Source organism: Thunnus maccoyii, chromosome 9 (assembly GCF_910596095.1).
Source record: "Thunnus maccoyii chromosome 9, fThuMac1.1, whole genome shotgun sequence".
In the NCBI taxonomy this organism is placed as follows: Eukaryota; Metazoa; Chordata; class Actinopteri; order Scombriformes; family Scombridae; genus Thunnus; species Thunnus maccoyii.
The window spans coordinates 29,363,513-29,375,724 of record NC_056541.1 but is presented as its reverse complement, the minus strand read 5'-3'; the positions used below and the strand labels follow the sequence as shown (position 1 = coordinate 29,375,724).

The 12,212-nt window shown below is 42.3% G+C and overlaps 1 protein-coding gene across 10 annotated transcripts in view; it reads right to left on the bottom strand.

Moving 5' to 3' along the window:
* The window catches only part of tet3 (tet methylcytosine dioxygenase 3), a 48,703-nt gene that overhangs the window by 21,162 nt on the left and 15,329 nt on the right, over nt 1-12,212 (bottom strand). Inside the window, exon 1 of one of the 10 annotated variants that reach the window (XM_042421151.1) lies at nt 8,048-8,114. The exons of 7 other annotated variants lie outside the window; for them this stretch is intronic. In XM_042421151.1, the coding sequence (XP_042277085.1) occupies nt 8,048-8,071 (24 nt within the window). In that variant the 5' untranslated portion in view covers nt 8,072-8,114. Of the gene's footprint in view, nt 1-4,317; nt 4,715-6,096; nt 6,701-8,047; nt 8,115-12,212 lie in introns of those variants that run through there. 2 more of the 10 variants (XM_042421152.1, XM_042421153.1) reach the window with 2 other exon arrangements.

Here is a 12,212-nt window from a genome sequence, read left to right as displayed (position 1 = left end):
TAGTGTTGGGAGACTCTGTGTGTGGCAGAGGTGGAGCATTAAATACACACTGAGGAGTGAAGAAAACTAAATACTTGGTCCAAAAAAACTGTTTATTTTCATCATTTAAAATACTAAATAACTATGTTTTAACTACAGAAGAAGTATTAACTAATCTAAACATTTAGATATTTTAGAAAGGTTCAATAGAAATAGAAATATACTGCATCTAATTACAGCATATGTTGCTTATAATATAAAATGTGAATTGCTTTTATCTCTCACCAACCATTGAGTTATTATGCTCCTCATGTTGTTATTGTTGCAATTGCTACTGTTTTCACTTTGAAAGAAAGCTTCTATTGAAAGATTTTTTCAATTGTTCATAATGGGCTTTCATGTTACATTCATGTTATTTGGAGCCAAAGTGTTCTCTTGAGTACTGAAAACAATTTCAGCAGCAAACTGCAGCTCAACTCAATGTCTGAGAGGTTACAGTGCAAAACCATTGAGTGCAAAACTCATGGAGACAACACCATAATGGCAGACTTAAAATGACCATATCATCTAGTACAGTATGTCTATTCACAGTATTATCTGTGAAGATAATCTGTAATAGACAACACTGCATCAAAGATACAAAGCCAACTGAACAAAGACAAGTGGTTGGAGAGAATTACTGACCAAGTATGGAGAAAATAATACTGAAAGAGTGAAGGAAAATCTGGTTTGAACATGAATTGGTGTTTGAACAGTACAGTTGTCTAGTCAGGACACTGACATTAAGAGTTTAACTGTTTATTACAACAATATGCATTTCATTTGATGCTCTGGAGCAAACCCCCTCAGCAGAACCCGAGATACACAGCTTTTGATGAACATGAACACATATTTAATACACTCAAAATTAACTTACAACTAAATGCTAATATAGGAGTCGTCTAGGGACATAAAGGGAGTTCAAATGCTGAAAGCAGGCAGTGGTGTAGCAGTGAGGATGCAGAGTTTAGAGTTAGCGTATGAAAACAGGATGACTGACAAATGTCTATATGGACAGTCTGGTGTTAGAGATGTTGTAGATATATATGGTTCTAGGGTAAATGGAAAACTTCCGTGCCTGCCTAAGAAACCACAACTCTATTGAAGACCTTATGATAAGCAATCATGAGAAGTTGATGAAGTGATTAACAGTGAAGAAAATATTCAGGTGTGACTTGACTTACATTGCCTTTCATCAGCAGTCAAAATACCTCAACCTGACTGGACTTCTTTGGAAATATTTTATAAAAATAAAAGTATACCATTACAAGGCACCAAATGGGATGTTCTAAATGAGTTGTGGAGATGATGTAGACTCTCAGGTTTTGCAGTTTTGTAAAACTGGTGACAGAAACAGTGCACGCTCAAATTATTAAACAGTGGGCAGAGATATATTGACTTTTGTAAAATTTAAGATTTGACAGCATAGGACTCCAGCAATTGCAATGTGTCATTCATTTAGTTGGTTTTTCGATTCAAACAACTTTGCACAGATGATGTGTGATGAGCACAGCAGCCTCTGTGTGGGGTGTGACTCTAATTAACCTATTGTACATTAATGAAAACTTATTTAATAGACAGAAATACAATTACAATAAACTTTTCTTTATTTTGGCAAAGGATGAAGCAAAGAGGACTCAATCCTGGATCCTGTTGTTTATACTGTATGCCCCATGTACTGTATTGTATAGAGGCCTCTTTCAATACAGGTTTTTTGGCTTAACACTTTTGTAAGGATCCTGGAGAACAAATCTTTGTCATTCCTATTGCTGATTTTCAAGACAAAATGTAAGCAACAACTGACTGCTCTCAATATTTGAGATAGGCTCAACTTTCTGCTCTCCCTCTGACTTGAAAAGTGACAAGGTAACTGCATCTGTAGTTTAGATGGGCTGTTTTCACAGATGCTCATTTTTTAAACTACTGTATTCCTTGCAGTCATTGCATCCCAGTATAAAATATAAGGAGACATAAAATTGTTTTATAAACATGCTGGCTAAAAGTCAGAAGTAAGTGAGGAATTGCTTCTTTTGTCTTAAAAACACTTCCTTATCAGTCATTTCCGTGGGTCTAAAGAGAGACATTTGGTAACACTAATCAGAAGCTGATCAGTGTAGCCACATATCTCACTTCCTCTCTAAGTCAAAATTGGGACAGTTACCACACATTGAAAACTGCAAACACATCACCTGATCCTGTGTCAAATTACATTTCAAAGCATTCTGTGTATTTTAGCCTTCTTGAAGCACCAGTTTGACCACAATCGTGTAAACAAGGTGTGGACAGTTTAAAAGTTATTTGCTATATTTGTCTCAATGACTACTAATCTGAATGATCTTGATATGGTAAAGCCATGTATGGTTCTTCAGTTCACCTGAATCCTAAGATATTACTTTCAAACAGTATTCAGCCTAGGTTAGCTGCTCATAGATTATGATTAAATGAGTCTAGAGAGGAGGAGCAAACATAGATAATCCAAGGGCAGCCTGAGAAATCATTGACAGAGTTCATGTTGTGGCTGAACAATGTAACACACTCCAACACAGCCACTACTAGCCCTTGTGAGTAGAAAACAATGGCAGACTCACCATATAAATACATTTTAGTATTAGTACTTTGAAAGAGGTCAATGCACTGTATTAAAGACTTTGTTACTGTCAGTCTTCTCTGTGTGTGTTTACTAGAAACAGACAGGACACCAACAACAAACAAGCACCAACTGTATGCTTCACACTGTACAGTAGCCTAAACTGCAGAGGATAACACAATGCATTAAAAGGTTGATTGCAAGTACAATCCTTCCCTGCAAAAGTGCACTCCATACATTACAAAAGCTGCTATCAGACAGAATGATGAAAATATAAATCATTCATTACACATACACACAAACTAACCTCAAGCCAGCTGCTGGTCATACACCCCAACGTAACTGTGAACTAGTTACTGATTCAGATAGATGTGAAACACTCAGTATTCTATCATCTCCAGCCAAATAAAAGAGAGAAGATGGCTCTTGTTTGTAGATCCATCAGTGTATGACAGTGGAAGTGAGCCTGACATCCAGCTTCCCCATCATTTGAATATTATTGAAATGAGCATTTGAAGTGGCTAATTACTGGACAGGCAGTATGCTCGGGTCTTTTGAATCCACCTTCTGCGCCGGGTGTCTGGTGGGGGTCCCAGGGGGTGGCAGTGGGATTGGTGAGAGATGCTGTGGGGTTTGAGGGGAGGGGGTTGGGGGTGGCAGTGAACAGCCGGCATCCAATACGTGAGAGGCCCCATGTCTGCACTATCAGTGGCATCAGACGGGAAAGAGGAAGGAGGGGGGGGGGGGGGGGGGACGACTGTGCACAGCAGTTATGAGAACTGCAGTGTGTTGAAACAGAATGCCTGCAACACTGCCCAACCTAACACCCACAATCACAGTCAGTCATACTGACACTCTCTTTTCCTCTTTTTTTTTTTTTTATCAAAGTTACATATGCAAAACACAAAAAGTCACATGGGTTTAAAGCACCACCAGCTCAACACTTAGAACAGATGGACTTTAGTCTGCTTTGCTGGGAGAGCACATATCAAATACTGCACCACGCACAAAATGACAGTTCTTTGAAGCCACATATACATAATCTAGCTAAGCTTTGATTCACCGTGGTTGACTTTTTTGTCAATCTATATGCCGGTCCATGATGGAAATACTGTACTGTGCAGATACCCGCAGCCACTTTATGCCTATCCAAATGCCTCACACTGTACAGACCACGTGCTTTGAAAAATATTTACACCATGACAGAACCTACTCTTTTATCATGAATCAATCTCTTTCTTCTCTCTTACTGTGTCACTCTTTTTCACACACACAAACGCACACACAATTGTACAAACTTGACACACACCAAAAAGTGCATCCAAAAACATCAACACACATAACAGGTTCAGATCTTGTGGAACCTGGTAGACCGGACACTTTAGTCTGAGAGCCCTTTAAATAATATAAGCCTTTACAGCTCTGTAGCAGAGCAATGCAAGTGCTGTTTAACACTGACACTGCAAAAAACAGCTAGAGGCAGGAGACAAAGCCTGTAAAGATAATAGTGGTGGTGGTGAGGGGGTTAAGTTCAGCTTGTGAGTAGACAGCTGAACCTAAATCCCAGATACACAACACCCCCCATCCTCCTTCTTGTCCTCCTCCTTCTTCCCCCACCCCTTCCTTTGCTGCCGTGCCGAGCAGGAACATGAAGCAGAGACCGTAACAATATGAAGCCGGCTGAGAGCCCGAGGACCACGACGCATACTTACGTGGTCCTAGACGTCCAGACAGAGCCGCCAGTCAGAGAGCAGAAAGCAGAAGAGGAGACAGAGAGGAGCATGAGAATTGCTTGCCGGCAGAGCAGCTCACAAGCAATCCGGCCTTGTTGGGTTGTATTCCTTTTTATGTCTTCACGTCTGTGCAGCGCACAGACAGACCGAGCAGCGAAGTACACATACATGCATTCACACACGCACACACAGCCAGTCACACTCACACAACACACCTCCCCCCAGCACAGCACACGCGTTTCTCATTCTCTTGCCTCTTCTTATGGCCGACGCTTTCTGTTCTCTCCTTTTTCCTTTCTTATTATCTCTGTCTGCTCCTCCCTTCCCTTTTTCAATATCCTCTTTCTTTCTCTCGGCTACACATGCAGTCGGCTTCTCTTGCAGCCCCCACCTTCCCCTCTCTCTCTCTCTCCCTCCCTCCCTCCATTCCCCTCCCTCTCACGCAGCCTCTCCCTCCATCTCCTCTCCTCTCTCTCTTCAGTGTGTTACAGAGCGAGAGGCCATTATCTGAGCCACAGCGGGCACGTACGATGGAATGGAGGAGTGTGCAGTGAGCAGAAACAGAGAGAGCTGTGGGGGATAGTCACTGGTAGCAGCAGCCTAGGAAACAGCACAGTGCAGCAGAGCTCTTACCAATGAGAAAACCTCTCTCTGTCTATATCCACGCCCTTTTACACTACTTACTCTACTGCATTAGATGATGTTACATATAAGGCTATGTTATGTGTTTTGTTTATCCACAAAAGCCCAGTATTGGCAATTTCGGCTATGACAGTGCTTCTCTGATTGCGAGTGCAGAGGCGACCAGAGGCTGCCAAGCGAATACACAATCTCACCTAACAACGACATCAACAGGAAAAAGGAGCGAGGAAAAGCAACGTTAAGTTGCTTGTTTATGCCTTCTGCAACCGTCGCCTGGTTTTCCTTACAGAGATTTCATTCCATGTTTGAGTGTCTAGTTTCGACTCAGCCCTGGGCCAAAGGAGAGACGACCAATGACGGTTCTTCCATCTCCATTTTCTTCCTCATCCACATTCACATCGGTTGGCCATTCCTCGCTTGAAACAAAAAGCTTCGGTCTTACACCTGTGGCTGATAATGGGTCCTATAGCAAGGCTGCGTGCACAAGAGAGAGAAAGGTTGGTAGAAGAAGAGGTTGCTGGCTTGCTGGCTGTCTTGCTGACCCTTCTTCCAACATCCAAAGGAAACAGACAAGGTGGGAGGTTTCTGACTGAGGGAAGCTGAGGGTCACTCGATATACAATCATCCATCAACAGTCTATAATGTCTACTCATTCACCTACAGGGGGGAAGAGATTGGAGGAATAATGGCAATGTGATTATGTTAGAGGTATAAGAGGAAGACAACTACGCTGGGCGATGGAGAGGGAACAGCGGACGACACTTCGACATCGGCAAGCAAGAGGAGCAGGATGAAGAGAAAGGAAAGGAGGAAGACACTGAGAAGAGGGAAGATACAAAGCGGGACGTCTGTGGAGAAAACAGTTAAAAGCAAGACAGAGTCTCTCAGTTATTCTTGTAACTGATTCTGTAATGGGAGGAGAGATGATGGAGAGGAGGAAGAAGAATAAAGAAGACGAGGGTACAAACAGCAAGAGAATCGGCAGGTTGTGGCCAAACGAAGACAGCAACCACAAGTAATCAACCCGTTATAGTTAGCTGAGGATGCAAGACTTTGCCTTCCATCCTCTCCTGTCCACCAGCCTAAGATAACGTCCTCTTGTTGTTCTCTCCTCACCATTGTCCTGCCTTGGCGTCACTGTCATTATTATCATCAACGTTGTCATGATTGCTGGATGTTTCCTCTCGCCCGCTTGCTGGCTGGTCGGCCTTGTGGAGTCTCTTCTCTTCTCTCCAACATTGCTGGAGTTTTGGAGCAGATTTAACCAGGAGGAGGAGGGGGGGAAAACATGGCCGTCTCCCCCACACAGATCGCTGTCAGCTCCTGCGTAGTATTATTCTCTTATATTACGGAGCATGTGCCGATTACACTGCGCTATGGCTGGATTAACTTCAGTAGCCTTTCCCTGCTTCTCTTACTTAAGCTTTCTCTGTTTCTCTTCGTCTCTCTTGATCTCTCATTTTCTCTGGCTTTCTCAATCTGCCTCTGTCTCCCTCTCTCGATTTGTCTCTCTGTTTTGTTGCCTGAGCCTTTTCTCCTTCTAGCATAGCTTATTGCATTACCGTTCCACCACTTTCTGACGCACCCGCTCTCTGGCCCTCTAAATTGTACACTGTCTGTCTCTTTGTTGCCACACATATTCGTATATACACACACACACAGATGAGTGCCAATCCAAAAGAGAAACACAGCGCAGCCTAAGCTGAGAAGGAGAGGAGAAGTAGAGCATTTGGTCATGTGACCAGGGAGTGCCAATGAGTGAGAGGGAGAGCAGTGAGCAAGAGAGGTAGGAAACACATGTGGCGATGACGTAGCTGCATCGTCATCATCATCACCACAACATCATCATCATCAGTGTCTCCCACCAGGACGCTTGCCTCCACCACTGGGTGGGCACCTGTGTCATCTGACACATGCCCACTCTGTCTATTACTATCACAAACACCACACACCAACGGACACTTGAAAACATGCGCTTTCATTCACCCGACTGACTTGTTCTTGCTCACTCCCCCGGCTGCAGTGACACAGCATTTCTGACTCAAGGCTTAACCCCTGAATCACATGCTCTCTACACACAGTTCCTCATTTTAAAGAAGGACTTTTTTTCTGTTTTTAAATGCTGTGGTCTAGCTTATTGGAAAAGTCAGACCTTTCAGTGGAAAGAATTCTAAACGTAAAACTGGCTTAACAACACAAGCCAAAAGAAATAATTTTTCAAAGCTAACTTGGTCATTCGGCTAAAAGAGACCTCAGTAGACCAGATCTAGTCATCACAACTAGATCTAATATAAAGAATGCTAGAAATGAATGACATCACATGGCCAGAAACACTTTCACTTTTTTAAATGTACATCAAGGAATCAGAACAGAAACGTAAACTGAACTTGTGTACAACAGAGTACACTGTAAAAACATGATCTCTGAGTGTGTTACTGGCCACATACAGAGTTGAGTAAAACAAAGAAGTGCGATTTGACAAAAACATTTACATAGAAGAGGGAACCTCTACACTAACAAATTCAGCTGTTTCCAACACATGATGTAGGTTCTAAACGACAAACTGTATATATCATATTTATGACACCATCTATTGTATGTAGGCAGATAAAAAATATTTACAGTAAGACCACTCTTGATTCCAACTCATGCTCTTTGATGACTCAAAACCAGTAACATAAAGCTGGTGTCATTTCACTTAAAAACACTGCTCAGTAGTTCTTGTGTTTGCCACAGTCATGATTCATACAAAAGAATATGAAACATTGAAAAGGGCATAAAGTAAGTTCCAAGCATTACGATGTTTCACTGTGATTAAAGGCATGCCCCAGAGAGCTGTCCTGAAATCACCTCCTGAACACAATGGGTTACTTCTAGATAACATGACAATGTGACAGATTAAATTACAGCTGGAAGGCATGTAATGTAGGCTAGTTAACTTCTAATTCAACTCTCTAATTCAAGTGAGTTCACTTCACATGATACTGAGACCTCAAGAAACCCAAGTACCTTAACTTTTCAGTGAAAATGAAATGGAAAAGATGAACAAGTATATTGCAGCACTTACGGTAAACCTGCTATAACCCGGCATTGGGAGAGGAAGGTTCAACAGATCTCACATCGATCACTTCATCTCACAATCTAGTCAAATTATTATCCAAATGAGCTGTTTCATGTCGTCTCTCATCCTCTCTCTCTCTCTCCATTTCTCTCACTTCTCTTTGCTTTCTGTTTCTCAGCAGCACAGAGGAAACATGTAGGAGGGATGACTGAAAACAAAAGTCCATCGTCAGCGGTGTGTGTTGGGTTGACTTGCATATGACTAAGCCTGAGTCATCTTTGTCTTTTCTTCTCAACAAAGTCCTGACATAAAACTCTCACACACCAAAATGAGCTTTTCAAATTTCACAGTTAGTGGGAGGTCTAGGTGTATGAAATACACAAATCCAATAAAGAACAAATTGTTCTGTTTCATGGCTTTCACAGAGTTTCTGAGAACTGATGTGATTTCACTATCTCTGCATCAACTCTAATCAGAAGCAGGATTTGTGCCTTGTTGGGTAAAAAATATACATTTGGTCTTTTTTTCTTACAAAGCATGGCAGCCTTTAAACAACTCATATGACTGTGAGCATCACGGGCATGACATGAGGGTCATTTCCCCTCCTCCCATCTCTTCCTGTCAGCTGACAAGCCCTTTCTCCACCGCTGCTCCCGTCTACCTCCATACCCCCCCCCCCCACCCACATTGCCCTGCAGTCTAATGGCATCAAGGTCATCTGATCTGACACACTATGACTCTTTCTCCTTCCCCCTCTCCTTTTCTTTTTGCTCTTTTTGTCTCTTTGTCTTTCACTAACTTTCTCCATTCCTGCATCTGTTTCTCATCACATGCACGCAGAGGCAGTGAGATGCAGCTAAACACACTAAAAGCTCCTGCAAATGCACACAAGGCAATAAATGAAGAAGCCATTTAAAGATTTTTTTTCCATCTGCATGCACGTGAGCGCATACACACACAGACACACACACAGATACACACACAGATACACACACACACACACACACACACACACACACACAGAGAGACACATGCTAGTATGTGTACAGTATTGGATTGTTCACTGAGGGTCACTGGGTTTATTGGTGGGCGGGACAAGAGGCTGCAGAGTAGCACTGAACACATCATATTTAACAGAGTAGAAGCAACACAAAGTGTTTCAGCCTGGTTGAACAAATAAGACACATTTCTTACTGAAATCTCTTCTTCTTATTATTACAGGCTTATTCTTTACCTGGTTTGGTCCTGTGTTGGATATCACTGATTTGATGAAAAGGATTTTGATGTTGATTAAATGATTGACAGTGTTGTTTTTTGTACAGGATATGATAAAACAATTTCCTCTGTAAGGATGTGTAACCATATGCAGAGTGTATATGTATCTATGTTTAAAGTGTATCTTTCCATCTGTCTTTCTACAATGAGTGGCAGGCTGTTTACATATTGTGCATATTTAAGGCGTCACCTGGTTATGTTATCCATCCATCTGTCTGGCTATAATTTTTTTTGTTTTTCTCTCTTTGTCTTTACTTTCATTGCCTTCTGCCCCAACCCCTGACCTGCTCCCAGGCAGGATGGTGTTAGGTTCAGGGTGTGTTTGGGTGTGAATCGTAGTACTGAGTGTAGTGTATCCAGTCTGAGTCATACCTCCTGACATTCGGCACGTGCAAGTCAGCACGAATAGCCCAGCTGGGGAAGGCCTAACCCCCTACCCCTCCTCACCGCTCCTCACAAAGAGAAAGGGAGGAGTGGTTTGAGAAGGAGGAGGGAAAAAAATGGAAAGGTGGTGGTGGGTGGGGGGCTGTTGGGCAGGGTGGAGCTGCTAAAAAATAACGACAAGGGAGGAGGAGGAGGGTGCTGTTTTTAAGAGGAAGCTCTTTGTGCTTGAGGTTTGGGATATGAAAAGGAGAGGAATGTAATCAATATACAGAATCTGTTAGAAGATTTTGGGTGTGAGACAAAGAGAGTAGACAACAGACAGAAGGGAAATGGATGAAGAACAAGTGAGTTAAAAATGGCTCCAAAACAATAAAAGAACACTGTGTACTACTACCTGCCAGGCTAATGTGTGCCAAGTCATGAAAAATAGCTGAGCAGCCACATCTGATTGGACAATGATGTAATCATTAACAGCATGTAGTTGTTTCACTGGTGCAGTTTTTGTCAGGTGAAATACATTTTGACCTGAATGGTTAGGTGATGAATTTTGTGGACAGTATTTAGGGGTTAAATCAGAAATTGCTCAGTGAAAAACAGATAGAGAGAAACCAAGAGAAACCTTCCTCAGCCCTGCAGAGTGGCTGGTTGCCATCCTTGTCTCTCTCAGGACTTGGGCTAAGATTAGCTTCCCATATGTTCAAGTCAGGCGTAGCCTGGCTTAAAGGGCCAGTACTCTGCTGTGGCAACACAGTAAAACCTTCAAGCCATGTAGTGTTTTACACTAAATACACTAAATCATCCAGATTTACAATCAAGGTCAATTCAAAAGGCTTGTGTATTAAAGATGACAGCTAGATCATGTTTGGTCCTTTAAATATGAAGTTTGAGTAAAGGGTGCTCATGCCATGTATTTTTACTCTAGAGTCCAATGCACATGAAAATGCTTCTGTTGCTTCAGAAATCAATATTTTTATGTGCATGTTTCAATGGTGTGTTGAAAACTCCAACAGCTGTGGCGCTGTGTTACATAAAACCTGGCTGCAGTGTCTGGCAGCAGTGGGATTCAGGATTGTATAAACTGCATGCCCAGTGGGAGCAGCAGAGCAGCCGCCAGAGAGGTGAGAGTTAAAGAGCTCAAGCAACAGACAACAGTGCAACAGAAACAGCTCCTCCCCCTTCTCTTTCCATTCATTTTTTATTAACTGCGGCACCAGGCGGCTGACAACCTCCCTCCAACATCAAACACAGATACCACCGACGATGCCAACAAGCCACCAACCACAGCTCCTCATGCCATGCAGGGTATTGATCCAGCCCAGGAGTGCAGGTTTATGTCCAGCCATGTTCACTGGTACAGTACATTCAGGACTATCAGCGGTGTGGCAGGACAGACACTACAGAGATGAGCGTCTGCTAATCACCATTAATTAGAAGTGAAACATGAAACACTGCAGAGCTTGGCATGTCCCTATACATTAATGATTTCATGCAAGTGAGGGAATTGTTGGTGACTATATACATTGAAAAGTCACGTGGAATCCCATGAGGATTTATGTATATAATGTTTTCAAGTCCTTGAGGTGTCTTTGAGAGTCTAAAGCCTGGAAGAAGTAACAGCTTCAAGAGAAGACCAGTACTTATACGGTCCGATTGATATCAAAAACAGAACATTTTCAAATAAATCTCTTGTATTAGATTAGATTATATTGTGCAGGTGTTTTATTGGGTGCACCTCTTGTACAGTGAAGTAAAATATACCACAATCGGTCAGTATTTCACATACAATGTCCACATTCACACCACAGAAATATTATCAACAAGTAAACGTTTAATGATCTTAATTAAGAATGGCAAATAAATGTAATTATAATCCAATAACTTTAAACAAGGATCATTACAGGAGAATAAGAATTAGAGACATGTTTTTGTTCATCATCAAAAAACACTTGAGTCAAGACGAAAGCAGGACCAAGATAATGTGACCTGAAGATTGAAAGGAAGATCTGTGAGAAAAGGACTAACTGTATCTCTACGGTCACAGTTGACTCACATATCAATCAACCATAGGTTCCCTAGTTATGTGTCATGGCACATGAGTAACAGAGCTGCATGTCCTTACTGACTGAGTGGAAACCTCACAGAGCAGTAAATACACTGAAAGCCAACGCTGAATGGAAGAGGTGATGTCAAACCCTCCACTTCCTGAGTCTGTACCAAACCACTTACTAAATGAATACACGCGCATACACACATGTGGTGCCGGCTAGTTGGTCATGTGACCAACCTTGGATGCCGGACTTGAGCTAAAATTAAAGCAATGATGTCATCAGACATTCAGTGTTGCCACGGAAACTAGGTCAGTGTTAACCCTTTGTGAACAAGGCTGGGGATTCCATGCAAGGCTAAACATATGATTAACAAGCGTTCCATCTGCTGTCACGCACTCAGTGGTTTGAGTGTTTCTACTCTGCTTTTGAGTCTTTCCCACCAGTCCACTGTGTGAAGTTCATCT